The 15,745-nt window shown below is 35.8% G+C and overlaps 1 protein-coding gene across 2 annotated transcripts in view; it reads left to right on the top strand.

Annotated features, from left to right (window-relative positions):
* The window catches only part of LOC145793052 (uncharacterized), a 31,631-nt gene extending 20,867 nt beyond the window's left edge, over window positions 1-10,764 (top strand). Inside the window, exons 6-25 of one of the 2 annotated variants that reach the window (XR_014333554.1) lie at window positions 405-464; window positions 585-663; window positions 1,178-1,325; window positions 2,049-2,172; window positions 2,778-2,958; window positions 3,890-3,918; window positions 4,117-4,265; window positions 5,214-5,316; window positions 5,475-5,570; window positions 5,639-5,694; window positions 5,788-5,911; window positions 6,140-6,202; window positions 6,311-6,370; window positions 6,467-6,628; window positions 7,880-7,953; window positions 8,027-8,120; window positions 8,864-9,025; window positions 9,111-9,191; window positions 9,726-9,831; window positions 10,462-10,764. Coding sequence is in view for 1 of the 2 variants with exons in the window: in XM_082875443.1 (XP_082731569.1) it covers window positions 405-464; window positions 585-663; window positions 1,178-1,325; window positions 2,049-2,172; window positions 2,778-2,958; window positions 3,890-3,918; window positions 4,117-4,265; window positions 5,214-5,316; window positions 5,475-5,570; window positions 5,639-5,694; window positions 5,788-5,911; window positions 6,140-6,202; window positions 6,311-6,370; window positions 6,467-6,628; window positions 7,880-7,953; window positions 8,027-8,120; window positions 8,889-9,025; window positions 9,111-9,191; window positions 9,726-9,831; window positions 10,462-10,533 (1,998 nt within the window). In the remaining variant the exon portion in view is untranslated. The remainder of the gene's footprint in view (window positions 1-404; window positions 465-584; window positions 664-1,177; window positions 1,326-2,048; window positions 2,173-2,777; window positions 2,959-3,889; window positions 3,919-4,116; window positions 4,266-5,213; window positions 5,317-5,474; window positions 5,571-5,638; window positions 5,695-5,787; window positions 5,912-6,139; window positions 6,203-6,310; window positions 6,371-6,466; window positions 6,629-7,879; window positions 7,954-8,026; window positions 8,121-8,863; window positions 9,026-9,110; window positions 9,192-9,725; window positions 9,832-10,461) is intronic. The other variant, XM_082875443.1, reaches the window with a different exon arrangement.
* Window positions 10,765-15,745: the final 4,981 nt, after the last annotated feature.

Raw genomic sequence — 15,745 nt, 5'->3', positions numbered from 1 at the left:
GTATTCTCAAATAGGTCAAACTTGAACACTGTTTAAAGCTGGTTAAGTTTTCAAGTTAAATTTGAACAAACTACTACTTGATTTGATAAATTTGTATGCATTATAAAAAATCAAGTTACTTGAGCTCGGCTTGTAATTGGTTTGATTAAAACTCATTTGAAATCAATTAAAAAGATAAACAAACCAAGTTTGAACATAATTTGAAGCTTGTTTAGGTAAACAAGTCAAACTTGAACAATAAACTATTCAGTTCAACTCAGATCGGTTATGAACCTGAGGAGAATAGGATTTTGCGTAGAGAGGATCCCGGGCTCCATGCGGGATGTTTGATGCATGTGTAGAATGAATTTTTTCATGTCTCGGTATTTGAAGTGTTTCTTAAGTTTGTTCTAATCTGCCCACAGCTCTTTGGCCGTCCTCAGTGGCTTACTGTCAGATGGCGTTCACATGATTATGTTAATAAGGTGATTTTAGTACTTTCAAAATACCTCAAATATACTTTTCTCCTAGTAATGCTACGTATGCTAAGGTTCTTAGTGAAAACCACATGTTGCTTGTTACTGATGTTAAAGGGCAAATAACAGGTTAGAGAACAGTTGGAAAGTAGAGATTGTCAAATAAGAACCGGTTGTGGGGTACATTCTGTTTCAACAATTGATGATGGTGAGTAACATAATTATGATCTTTATTTTTATTTCTTGTCCTATATTGATGCCTTTTTCAGAATAATTAAGGCAATATTATGTAATATAACTGACATGATTTTAGGAATTCGTATCAGTGTGCAGTTAACATTAAAATTCTAGTATTTCAAACCCCCCCCCCCCCCCCCCCCCCCCCCCCCCCCCACCCCTTCTACTGAAGTAACATGACATGAATGAGGATATATTTTGAAATGCCCTTAGTACTTGAGAAATGTGAGAAACTTTATGAAAAGCTATTGGTGTTAATCCAATCTCGTGGTTGAGAATATAAAAGACTATGCTTCAGTTTCCATGCCATTGTAAAACAAGAGATCTAATAGTAGTGGGAACTATTTTGCGGCTAAAAGAATCAATTGTTGCATTGTAGCTGTAAAGTGTGAATGCAGAAAAGAGTTTTAGCAGGTTTAATATACAATTTATCTGTCAGAGTTGTGATGAAATTCTAATTGTAAATGTGAAAGGAATTTGATCAGGTTGCCTCATAACCTGTGAAGATGGTTCACAAGAAACATACAATGGATGCATAATGGCCATCCATGCTCCAGATGCTCTGAAAATTTTGGGAAAACAAGCAACATATGATGAAATGAGGATACTTGGTGCTTTTCAATTTGTCTATAGGTACTGCCTTTACTGTCCTCCTCAATTTTGTATTAGATCTTTCTAAAATTAATATAATGCACACCTACCTCTTAGCTTAAAAAAACAAAGATACATGTGCTGAATAACTCTTTTATCTTTCTTTCTGTTTAATAGTAAACAATGAAGAAATAAGTCTGTGCTTACCTCATATACTGCTTGTTTATGCCATGTATGAGGTGGGAAAAAGGCTAATGTTATCATAATTTGCATCTCCTTTAGTGAAGTTGGATCAAGGCAAGATATTAACTCAAGGTTCTTAGACTGACTGGTATTTTCTTCCTTTCAAAGAATAAATAGTAAGAGAAGAAAAGAACAGAGATAAGAGTTAAGAGTAAAAAGAACAGGAGGATAGGATAAGAGAAGCGGAAGAAGTGTAGATGTGTGTATTTGAGAGAGAGAGTTATTAACAATGTCTTCCAAATAAATTCTTTTTTAGATTATCTTGATGCATAAGAATCCTATGATTGCCACCTTTGGAATTAGGATATTTGTAGTCTTCATTTTGACTGGAGTATATAAGGACTATAATGTCCACCAATTTGAAAGGTTGGTACTAGAGGATAATACTTTTATGATGTTTTGGCTTGATTGGTTTTATTTTCCTTTTGGGTTCTGTTAAGTGAGCATTGAAAATGATGCTAGAGTTCTCCCTTAGTTTATCATCTCAAAATGCACAATCATTCTTTTAACTCTTTATGGCAGTGATGTTTTTCTTCATCGTGACAAAAATTTAATGCCCAAAAACCCAGCAGCATGGAGTGCATGGAATTTTCTTGGAACTATGGATAACAAAGTATGTGTGACATATTGGCTCAATGTGCTCCAGGTTTGTAACACATTCTCCTCATGTGAGCTGGAGTTGTTTTTATATTTTCATCAGTACATGACATTAGAATGTGGTGATGCCACAATGCTGATATGTTGCAGAGCAGCTAATATGCTCAAGATTTTTTGATCCACCATAATATGTATTTAAGCTAGTCATAGTCTCAGTCATTACCCAAAAAATAAATGGACAGGCAACTAAATTTCTACTTCAACAACAAATGATGCGAACTCCAAAGAATGAGGAACACCTTAAATCACTGTTTTAAAAATATGAATACAACATAGAGCAACAAATTACTTGCAAGGTGGATCAACTGTATACCACAAACATATGTGCATTCTCTGACATGAATCTGGTGCTGAATGGGAAACAGCAAAGTCCAATCCTTAAAATGAAACATCACCTCATATTACTTTAGACTCGTAGAACAAGCATAAAATGCTGACCAAAATTGCATAATAAATGGCCTCATCATTAGCAGTACAAAAAATGGAGTTATTACATAATCACAGCTTTAATAAAATTGTCATTGTCTCCCAAACCAAGAGCTCTTTTCTGAAATTAATATGTTCATTCGTTCCATAATGTTTCTTGACATGCAGAATCTTGGTGAGACAGGGCTACCTTATCTGGTAACTCTAAATCCATCACATACCCCAAAACATACACTGCTCAAGTGGTCAACCGGCCATCCATTCCCATCAGTTGCTGCATCAAAAGCATCATTTGAGCTTGATCACATTCAAGGGAAAAGAGGAATATGGTTCTGCGGAGCATACCAAGGTGAGTTTCTTTCATTGTTAGGAGAAAGATACCGTGAATCAAATTTTTTTTTTTTTTTTTTCATCAGATAAAATTCACATCAAAACTCAATTCTCCAGATAAAACTGAATGCGACAAGAAAATGAAACATATAGGCTCTGTTTGGAATGATTTCCAAACTATATTTCTACCCCCATATTCCAACATGATGTTTGGATACCACACTCAAATCACATTTCCACAACATTTACAAAACTCTGCACAAAACTTTGTCTGAGGCGCGATTTTCAATTTTTTTTTTTTCAAATTTGGCCTAACCGGTCATCCCACCGAATGTCCCACCAGTCGTCCGGTCAGTTGACCGGAACAGTGCAAATTTTTTTTTTTTTTGGCAGTTGACATATGTTAATTTTTATATATTCGAAAAAAATATTTTCCGAATTTTTTAATTTTTTTTATGTGCTTTAATAGAATTTTGAGTTGTATGTTTGGTTATGAGTTGTAAGTTTTTGTATCAAATATCATATGTCACATCAAAAATTCCCCACTCAATTCTCAATTCAAAACTCTTTTCAAAATTCTTTCACCAAACAAATTTTTCATACTCAAATCATAATTCCAAAACTTACAAACTCAAAATACAACTCATACTCTCAAATGATATTTACAAAACTCTACCAAACGCAACCATATTTTTTATGTTATAGTACACTTGCAATCTCCAGGAAGTATCCTTGTTTTCAATAAAGTGATGCAATAAACTTCAGTATGCTTTGCAAGAGAAACAATGCTTTGATTCTTTAAGCTGTCATTGCAATTTACTTTTAATTGTAATAGCCATAGTATTTTTATCAATTTTAGAAAAACCTAGTAGCTTGTGTTGTTTTGAGGCATGTTAAACAGCATTTAGCATAGTGACTGATTTGTGCATTTTGTATCACATTTCTTTCAGGCTACGGCTTCCATGAGGATGGACTAAAGGTAACATTCATTTACATATAACAACGATTTCAAAGGAAACATTCGTTTGCTCTTACATGTTGAATAATAAACAGAGAACTATTGCCTAAAAGAAAAATGGTAGCTAATCTATTAAGTGTTTTCAAAATATTTTTTTTAATATGTTGATTTATTTATTGGTATTATGCGGCTGACGATTGACTTATTTATTTTTTGCAGGCTGGCCTAGTTGCTGCACATGGTATGCTTGGAAAAAGTTGTGCTGTTTTGAACAATCCCAAACATATGGTACCTTCTTTGATAGAAACAGGAGCTCGCCTTTTTGTTACCAGGTTCCTTGGACAATACATCTCTACTGGTTGTTTAATGTGAGTTCACTCTGATAATATACATAAACTTCTTTATATTATTTTTTTATGTAGTTTTTCAAAAAAAAAAAAATTCTTATTGAAATGATGTGTGCGCATGCAACGCCTAAGCTCATCTTGTCATTTTTTTACCTATTTCTATATCATTCTAGGTTAGTTATATTTTTCATTTGGGCACGGTGAGAATTAATGGAATGCTTGAGGTGCTTGTCAATTGTATATCCTTTTATCAACAATCTCGAGCAGAAGCATATGTCTAGATGTTGTTATCACGTGATTGCAGCTTAATATACTAATTTAAATGCTGACTTGGATGCATGTTATTTTTGCAGTATGTTTTACTTTGTTTAATGATAATCTTTTTTGAGCTTATATAGCGTCACATATGTATGTGATTGTGTGTAAACAAACACAGTTTGATGCTAATAGACACCAATATGTTTGATATTTTGTTTTGGATTTGTCCTCGATTATAAGTGCCTTTAATACACTCAATTAACACACCACGAAGTCCTATGCTTGTTGATGTCACCAGAACCCCCTGCAACAGTTAATACATGCACATGCTCCTCCAACATAGGTTATCATTGTTCCAAGAGAGAGTTTGGTCACTCTTGAGGAGGTGTTTTGATAGAATAGATACTTAAAGTTTGATGTCTTAAAGCTCATGATTTTTAAAGCAGTGGTTCTTAACATTTTACTTCGTTCTTTACTTTTTGTCCTCTGTAACTATGAAACAAATTGCATCATAGTAACTGCTGGCTATCATTGGTCTGACCATACTATCTTGTTCAATTCTTTATTTCTACTTAATCCCAAATCTAGTTTCCTTTGTCTTAGTGTAGTCACTCGCCAATCTCTATATTGAAATGTTTGTTTGAATTCTATCATTAAAAAAATAAAATTTAATGGACGTATATCAATACGATATCATTTTTGGTACCATAGTTTATTGGAGGAAGGAGGTACAATTTTTACCTTTGAAGGAGCCAGAAAGAAATGTCTTCTTAAAGTTTCTCTGAGAGTTCACAATCCCCAGTTTTACTGGAAGGTATGAATCCTTTCTTTTCATTAAACATTTCTTTCAATAGGGTAGGTTCACATGTTATATATCATTGAAGTAGAACACACCAAAAATAGGATTGTTGATTAACTTTTACCCAGATTTCTGTGATACACAAGTTTCTTGGGTGAAATTTCTTTTGACAGGTTGCTACAAATGCTGATTTAGGCCTTGCAGATGCATATATTAATGGGGATTTTTCTGTGGTTGATAAAAATGAAGGTCTTCAAAACCTATTTATGGTAAGCCAGATCTTAATTCATTTTTGGGTGTCTAGTATTGGTGTTTGTCTTGCTGAACTCTTCTGCAGATTTTTATTGCCAACAGAGATTTAAAGACGTCTGTCTCAAGGCTTAATAACAAAAGGTAAATTTTGTTCCATAGACTAGATATAATGTGATGCACCTCTTGCAGTAATCTCGTAAATTTCAGTAGTTGTATTTTTTATTTTGGATTTAGGGGCTGGTGGACACCATTGCTTTTCACCGCTTGTATTGCATCTGCAAAATATTTCTTTCAGCATGTTTCACGGCGAAATACTGTTACACAAGCTCGCAGGAATATCTCTCGTCATTATGATCTGGTATTATATATTATTGATGTTTTTAATTGATCTGTTTCAACGAAGTTTATTGCATTGAATTTCCTACCAATTTTCACTGTAATTGTATGAACATGGATGGAACCACATTGAGATGCAGATTGCTTGTCTATGCAACTTCAGTTCCTTTTTGTATTGTTGCAACTAGTTAGGGGTACACAATATATAGGGCTGACAGTGACAACATTGTTTTGATGTTTGTTTTTCTAGAGTAATGAATTATTTGCTCTTTTCTTGGATGAAACAATGACATACTCCTGTGCAGTATTTAAGGTCAGGAACGGGGACTTCAATCTTTTGTTCATCTGTCTTCAAACAAAAACTTTATTTACTTTATTCTTTTAACTTATAATATTCCATTTCCATGTCAAATTTTGATAGTCGGAAGATGAAGACTTGAAAGTGGCACAGTTGAGAAAAATATCTCTTCTGATTGAAAAAGTGAGGCTAGGCTTATCTATAGAAGTTGCTTCAATTTCCATGTTAATTTATCTATTTAACATATTTTTCTAATACCTTGATATCTGACCAACCTAGGCGAGAATTAATAAGGAACATGAAGTTCTTGAGATTGGGTGTGGTTGGGGAAGCTTAGCTATTGAAGTTGTCAAGAGGACAGGATGCAAATATACTGGCATCACCCTATCTGAGGAGCAACTGAGATTTGCAGAAATGAAAGTGAAGGAAGCTGGCCTTCAGGTAATTAGAATTTTCCATGTCACAATTTGGGTGCACTTTGCAAGTAAATATTTGATTCTGAAGCATAAAAGAAGTTGTGTTAAACAAAACAAAACTTTTCTATTAGTTTAACCAGCAATGCTGGCTATGTGAATGAAAACAGAAGGCTAATAATTATATATGATGTGCTAAGATTTTCTTCACATTCCTGACTCTTTTGACTCCTTAACATTACACCTTATTATTGCAGATAAGCTATCAAATCCCAATCAATAATTTCATAATTCATTTGAAAGAGTTTAAAGAATTTCATCAAGTTGTTATTGTTTGTATTACATCTGTGGTAGAGGGATTTCTGCATCTAGTATTTATGGATGTTCAAGGAGTTGATATTTTAAAGAGGAATAGAACAAGGAATGAATAATAGGAGAAAAGCATACAGGGAAAGTGAAATTCTAGTCCTAGAATTAAATTTATTTATATCACTATCAAGTAAGACTAAAATAATAATAATAACATTACTGCCTCTAATTTATGTTAGTCCTCAATGCTTTGCTTTCCCTCAAGTTAGGGCATAGATATCTCTCACCCCTTGCCAGAAGGAATAAATTTTCGATTGCTACTTTGGGCATTGAAGTTACAATTATATGATACAGGACAATATTTACTTTTGCATGTAGGAGATAGATATGATAGAGCTTCAAGAAATTAGAATCCGCTCTCATTTATATATAGCAAGGACTAGTCAAGACTTCAATTTCACTAATGATGATGAGGTCGTCAACTGTTTTACTTTTTTTTCACTAGAAGCTTGGACATGTAGTTGTGGCCAAACTCAATATTGGAGCTGTTAAGAGTTGTAAACAAACCTTCATTGACCCCATTACTAGATGAAGTGATGAACTCCCTTGAGATGGTCAGAATCCTAGCCTTCAGCATAGACAATCATCTGGCAGGGTCAGAATCCTAGCCTTCAGCATAGACAATCATCTGGCAGGTTACGTTTCATTCAAACCTAAACCAATGTGAACAGAGCCAACTGACGATCCACCATGTCCACCTCCATTAACCAAAGTTTGTAAGATTTTTTCAATTGGAGTGTGAGAAGACTAATAAGTTTATATATCTAAACATCTTCAGTTTTTTTTATTTATTGTAAAGATTTTTAGCACTCCTAAGAAATATATTCATCTCTCCGGCTGATCAGCAATACACCTTCTCCACTTATTATCTCACTAGTCTCTTACTATGCCAAATCAATTTCACTGCCAGGACCACATAAGATTTCTTCTTTGTGACTACCGCCAATTGTCTGATACCTACAAATATGACAGAATTATATCTTGGTGAGTTTCTTCATTTCAAAATTACATCAGATTATAATAAACCCGTGTTGACCTCATTGATTATCATATACAGTGAGATGATAGAAGCTGTTGGCCACGAATACATGGAAGGGTTTTTTGGTTGTTGTGATTCAGTATTGGCAGAAGATGGTATTCTTGTTCTACAGGTAATGACACTAAAAAAGAAAAACTGAGAATTGTATGCCAGAACCAAAATTCTCTTCATCTTGAAGTTTTCTTTGTATTTCTCTTGTTTGTTCCTTTTTCTCTCATGTTGTTGCCGTCATATTCTTTTGGTCGTTCCTTTTGTTTTGTGTTGGAATTGATCTATAAGAGACCTCTTCCATGCAATACTTCTAATCATTAATTGGGAAAATTTGATAATCTCTTGGTTGCACTGGAAAAATTTAGTGCTGTTCATAGTGAGTGACAAACCAAATCTCCATATTCTCTGGTGAGTGCACTTGCTTCTATATGGAACAAGTGACTTAATCAATTTGAGTTGAGATAAAGTTAAGCCTAGGAAATAAATCACTTCAATCTGGTAAATAGCTGAACTAGAAATTGCAGACAGATTTTCCAAACAATGTCACATCCTGACAGGGTATATATTGATAGATGATGGAAATTGAATCAGACTACTGTCTTTCAAATAGGATTTAAAAGGAGTCGACTTTGCTCTTGATAGCATTTAAACATTTTATCTTTTCTTTCCATTTGTTCAAAACAAGACCATTTTATGCCGAACTCGTTTTGTTTTAAAATAATGATTATTGGATACCTCAGTATTAGGTTATTATCCTCTGCATCCAATGATAGCAAACGATTACGTTAACTTCCAAATGTTCATAACTAACTCTAGAAATTACAATAGAAAATTTTTGGCTAACATTCAGTCTTTTGCTAACAGTTAGGAGTGGTTGATTTTTTCTTAGTTCATATCAATACCAGATGAGCGGTATGATGAGTACAGGCGAAGTTCGGATTTTATAAAGGAATACATTTTTCCCGGTGGATGCCTACCTTCATTAAGTAGAATAGCATCAGCAATGGTTGCTTCATCCAGGCTCTGGTAAAAGCAAATGTCGTGTTCATAATTCTATAGTTCAATTTTATTCAACTTCATTTTTAAAAATATCCAAGTGCTTTAATTGCAGTGTTGAGCACCTGGAAAACATAGGTATACATTACCACCAGACACTCAGATGTTGGAGGGAAAACTTCCTGGAGAACCAGAGGTAAGAGAAACACTATAAGTAACACTTGACATAATGCACAACCCTGTAAAGTTAACCACCTGAATTCTTCATTGTAAAAAGTAAAAGATATTAATACCACTACATGTGCAGCAAATCAAGAGGTAACCTAAGGACTTGAAAAGTCTCTTATATTAGTGTTTCTACAAGCAAGAGTATATCCATGAACAAGCTATGGGTAATAGAGTCAGTTACAAGACTTTCTTATGGATGCATAACCTTCATACATAAGGCTTATATTTATAACAAACCTTATATTGTTTTGAGTATAAAATCAAATAGTATATAATGTCGATCAGAGAAGTCTGGCTATGATCAAATGGGTATGAATTTGTTGTAAATAAAAAGAACAGAAATACAAATTCTTCCATCTTTCTGCCTCAAATTTCTGGATCTCTTCAAACTCTGCTGCTTTTTATCGCTATAATTAACTTTAATCTGCTATATCTATGAATGATTTCCAAGTCCTTGACAAATTCTATACATTGATGCTTAAGCATTTATTTGTGTTCTCAGCAAAATCATCGCATTGGGATTCAATGAAAAGTTTATCCGGACATGGGAGTATTATTTTGATTATTGTGCAGCTGGTTTCAAAACCTGCACACTCGGAAACTACCAGGTACTACTCTAGCCCATGCCAAACTGTTATTTGTTGCTCCATTCTTTTTAAGGTTACTGAAGCCGCCATGAATTGTCTCCTAATAACCATTTCACTGTATTGTAGTAGCATATGCATTATGCATTAAAATTTGGTTCTGCAAAATGATATTATTCAAGGTAATTAACAATTGTAAACATTAAAGTAGTGAAGAGGCCAATTGTTGGAATCCAATAAAGATCAGATTTTCAATGGCATGTTAACAAATGAGGCTGCTGATCTTCTATAGATTATAAAATGCCTTCCTTTCCCCCCTTTTTTGTTAAGAGCAAAGCAAAGAAAGAAGAAAAAGATGGGGATCATGAGCTTATGAGAAGCATGAACAATAAATGGTTAAACTTTCATCGGACTCATTCATAGCAGAACTTCTCCTGAGCAGTAGATTTTGAATTGGGTTTGTAGGCATTAGAAACAATTTAGTTAGTTTTCTACAGAATCCATTGTTTCTCACCAGTTGCATGATTTTATGGATATGCTGTCTTTTCAAAGAAACCAAACACGACATTTTGAACACTTCATTCTATGAACTCAATTCAAACATAAGGTGCTAATACTAAAGAAAAGTATTTGAATTCCTTCCCTCCAATGTAGGTTGTGTTCTCACGTCCTGGCAATGTCTATACATTCGGCAATGCATACAAGGGCGTGCCTTCTGCTTATTGATTGTCTTCCATAGAGATCAAACCATTGTCTTCAACTAGTTGATTGCTTCCTCTGAAGATAAACCAGACCTATTCAAGCCTAGGGGTTCATTTATTTCTCATTCTTGATTTCTTTCATTTGTTGCGAGACCACTTGAATGACTTATAACAAACTACATTGCATGATTTTTAATGATGAATCTTCAAATTTAGATTGGCATGTGATCAATGTGAAATGAGTTTTTTCTATTAATACGTTTCTTCTTCTTTTTCTTCTTCTTTCTTTCTTTCTTTCTTTTTTTTTTTTTGGGATAAATTGGTTCTTTTAATACATTGGCAACATTGATTTTTAAGATTGACAGGTTAGGAAAACACACATTTAAACATTTTCTTGCAAGGCAGATGTTGAGACCCCGGAATTTTCTGACAGTCAGCAAATGCTGAATGTAATTTTCACCAACTTTACAATCAAATATAAAAATTCAAATTTTAAATTTTTTCTTTCAAAATTCCCCCGGAATTTTCTGACAATCAGTAAATGTTGAATGTAATTTTCACCAACTTTACAATCAAATATAAAAATTCAAATTTTAAATTTTTTCTTTTAAAATTCTTTGTTTAATTTCACCCAAATTCTGACTTTCAACAATTGTTAGCCAATTCAAAAAAATAAATAAATTCTACAATTGGTCTAAATTCAAGTTTTTGCAATTTTTTTTTTTATCACAAAAACCTAAAATGCTGATGAAAATAACATTATTGAATGTATTATTGATTGATATGTTGATGTATTACAAGATTGATTAATTACAATTCCTATACAATCTATATATAGAAGAAAATGTGGTAGTAGGTGTAGTGGAGGTGATAGTGGGTTAGGTGAAGTGGAGTGTGTGGTGAAGTGGAGATAGGTGAAGTGGAGTGTGTAGTGGAGTAGGTGAAGGTAAAGATAAAATGTGGTAGTAGGTGTAGTGGAGGTGATAGTGGGTTAGGTGAAGTGGAGTGTGTGGTGAAGTGGAGATAGGTGAAGTGGAGTGTGTAGTGGAGTAGGTGAAGGTAAAGATGGGAAATTCTAACAGCCCCCCGCAAACTCAAGGAGGAGAGAAACTAACCAACTTGAGTTTGGAGAGAGTAACAAAACAAGAAAATACATAAAAATAAAAAAGGATAGGAGACACTGTATGGTCGTGTCAGACCATTGGTGAAGACACTGGATGGTGGTGTCATAACGTTGTAGAAGACAGTTTATGGGGTCATGTCGGACCGTTGTAGAAGACAGTTTATGGGGTCATGTCGGACCGTTGTAGCAGACAATGTTGTGACAGTTGTTGTGACAGTTTACGGAGTCTTGCTGGACCCTTGTAGAAACTAACCGGAATCAATGTCGGGACAGTTTACAAAGTCTTGTCGGACCCTTGTAGAAACTAACCGGAATCAATGTCGGGACAGTTTACAGAGTCTTGTCGGACCCTTGTAGAAACTAACCGGAATCTATGTCGGGACAGTTTACAGAGTCTTGTCGGACCCATAAAGGAGCTAACCGGAATCAATGTCGGGACAGTTTACAGAGTCTTGTCGGACCCTTGTAGAAACTAACCGGAATCTATGTCGGGACAGTTTATAGAGTCTTGTCGGACCCATAAAGGAGCTAACCGGAATCAATGTCGGGACAGTTTACAGAGTCTTGTCGGACCCCTTAAAAAGTCGCACCCTCAAAAGGTGTGCCCAAAGTTGTCAAAAAGGCGTGCCATCAAAAGGCGTGCCCAATTCATCAAAAGGTGTGCCATCAAAAGGCGTGTCCATTTTATCAAAAGATGTGCCCTGAAAAGGCGTGCCAGTGTGTCGGGCGGCAAGAGGCGCGCGATGCGCGTGGCTGGCCCTGGCTATTTAAAACAAGGTTGAGGCGAAGGCTGTGCATACTAGTCTGAAACCTCTGAACGCTCGGAGAGCTTGTCTCTGCAAATCTTGAAACACCCGGTAACCAACCTTTCTCTGAAACACTTAGCAACCCAAAAACATGGCCTCTTCTTCCCGTCCAGCTACCCAGAACCTGCTCACGCTCTTTCCAGAACTGAACGAGCCCACAAGAGAAATAACTGGTGCGGTGGCCAGTGAACCTCAACCAAACACCTCTGGTTTTGCTCCATTGAACTTTCCGATGCGGTCGGTGGAGCAAAAAATGGCGGTGCAAACTGATATTGAGGCTAATCAGTATACTCTGAAGGCATGTGTGGAAAGCATGACGGCGGTCACAAATTTGTCGAACCGGCTACAGAGTAGGACAAATGAGGTGCAGCATTTAAATTCCCAGCTGGCTCTGCTCCAACGCATGTATAAGGATGCGCGAGCAGAGATAAGCGTGCTAAAGACGGAAAACAAGGAGCTGAAGCGGAAGGCCACCGTGATGTTCCGATTTGGAGGTCCACCATACGCTGTAGTGGAGGAGCAGGGAGGAGGCAACTTGCTTGGTGGTCTAGGAAGCACGGAGGCAACACCGTCAAGGGTCGCCCAGGACGGAGGCAAGAAGAAAAGACCGGCGGCAGAGTAGAGAAGTGAGGTCGGTGGGTGGCCGTCTGCAGAAAAGAAAAACAAATCTTTTGGTGGTGTTTTTTTTTTTTTTTTTTTTTTTTTGTGTGTGTGTGTGTGTGTAAAATTGTGATCGGGGTTGATCCCTGAGATGAATAAATTATGGTTTGGTGTGCAAAGCTATATGGTATGAATGGAATTTGAAAAAGATTAAAAATAATGTGAAAGAAAACTAAAGAAAGAAATAATAAAAATATATTTGAAATCAAAATGAAAGATGGGGAAATAAGGAAAGTGGTTTGGAGAAAATAAATAAAAATAATGGATTTTGAAATCAAACGGGGGACTGCGAATAACACCAAACAACCCCTCAAACACCTCCCTGGGTTGTGTGTTGAGTTTCTGTTGGAACTAGAACTGGAACTGACGGTTCTGATGATGATACTTGAACAACCTCCACATCCTTATGAGCTGTTTGTGAAGACTGAGATGAAGAAACTGCAGCCGGTACAGACTGCAACAACTGACCTGGGGTTACAAGTAAAGGTGTTGGTGTTTCAGTCTGACTTGAACTGGATGTCCCAAGACTCCCAACAATAGAGGATATGGGTTGAGATATGGTTTGATATGGCAAAGTTGGACCAGAGATTGCATTAGTCTTGTTAGAGATTGGTGGTATAACAGCATTTGTATCTGGATTTGATGTAACCAAAGGAGAAAGAGAAGGCAAGTTAGCATTTAGAGTTGCTGTAGGGAGGGCAGCACTAGGAGCCTTGTTTGTGATTGAACTAGGTAATGCTTCAGGAGCTAGTGTGATAGGAGGTGCAGGAGGAAGCATTGATGGCAAAGTTGATGCCGGAAAAGATGTAGGTGCCAAGTTGAGGGAATTGGTAGTAACAGGAAGCAGAGGAGAAGGATATTCTGGTAAGTTTGAACCAGGCAAGTTAGATGCTCCAGTTGGAAATGGGGCATTGAATCCAGAATACTGCATCGGCTGCTGCATGGAAGGAGGCATTGATAGCCCAGGTGGTGGCCTAAGCAAAGTTTGCTGGTGCAACTGAGGGAGTGAAGGCCTGAACAGGTGCAGAAGATTTAACCTGTAAATCCTTCTGTCCATCACGTGAAGGCTGCGGCAATAGCAATATTGGTGGTTATTGGCGGTGATTGGAGAGGAGGTATGTGTTGGAGGTTTCAATTGGTTGAGGTCTGGCGGGCGGTTAAGGCAAAGTTGCCGCCCGCCAGAAGGCGAAGAGCACCAAGAGCTTAACCTATAGCTCTGATACCATGTAATAATTGATGTATTATTGATTGATATGTTGATGTATTACAAGATTGATTAATTACAATTCCTATACAATCTATATATAGAAGAAAATGTGGTAGTAGGTGTAGTGGAGGTGATAGTGGGTTAGGTGAAGTGGAGTGTGTGGTGAAGTGGAGATAGGTGAAGTGGAGTGTGTAGTGGAGTAGGTGAAGGTAAAGATAAAATGTGGTAGTAGGTGTAGTGGAGGTGATAGTGGGTTAGGTGAAGTGGAGTGTGTGGTGAAGTGGAGATAGGTGAAGTGGAGTGTGTAGTGGAGTAGGTGAAGGTAAAGATGGGAAATTCTAACAGAATTTGATGATATCTTTTCATTTAGTGCCTAGCAATTAAATTTCGGAGATCGTACTGTGCACAAGGCACAACAGCTACTGTTGTGCTTAAAGTGAAACTGTTATTAACCACGTTTTATCCACACTACAACTATTAACAGACTACTAAATCTGATTCCAAAACAACAAATTTTGAAAGCACTTTCACATAGTCCTAAAAATAAATTTGGTAGTTTATTTTTGAAACAGATTTAGGGTGGCTGTTGTGCGTGGTGCACAGCAGCCACTGTTGTACAGTTAAATAGGCTCATTTTGAGACTCATTTCGATAATTCGAACTGTTTACATTTTTTTTATTTTATAAAAGAATACATCAAGTAGAACATACTTGCAAAAAATTAAATTAATTGAATATCATTTATCCATTCATCCATTCACATTTGTATCTACAAAAATAAATAACAATTGTGATTTAAAATATTAAAATGAATACAAATGTGAGTGGATGAAAAAGTAAATGATATCCGATTAACTTGATTTTTTACAAGTATAGTCTTTTGGGAACAATGGTAAAAAGCCAACTTTTTGACTTTTTAACTTTTTTAGCCAAAAAAACCAACTTTTTTACCCCAAAACAACCCAAAAAAGTAAAAAAGTAAACTTTTTACCAACTTCCCAAAACACTACATATTATATATTGTGAACTGTTTAAATTATCGAAATGGACCCTAAAATAGGCCCATTTAGCTACACAACAGTGACTACTGTGCACCCCACAGAGTAGCCACCCCAAATCCGAAAACATATTGACAATAACAAGCCAACATACAAACCATTAATATCCTTGTGGCTGATATAACTTGGACCAAAAAAAAAAAAAAATTTTAATTCAAGGAAGAAAAACATATAACTACATTTTCACAGAGAGAATTTCTAGTGGCAAGAAAGCGATAGTCAAGGCCCATTTGGAGAACAACAAACACAATTTAATTGTATAAATATTGCTGATTTTCTGTCAAAACTCTCAACACAAAATGACAATTCATTGGCACGTCAACCAGTGAACTAAAGACTACTCTCAGACAATTTTGATGTTCAAACCAATACTCATTGCTAATC

Source organism: Camellia sinensis, chromosome 6, assembly GCF_055761805.1.
Source record: "Camellia sinensis isolate YWXY chromosome 6, ASM5576180v1, whole genome shotgun sequence".
In the NCBI taxonomy this organism is placed as follows: Eukaryota; Viridiplantae; Streptophyta; class Magnoliopsida; order Ericales; family Theaceae; genus Camellia; species Camellia sinensis.
This window is presented reverse-complemented; position numbering and strand designations above follow the sequence as displayed.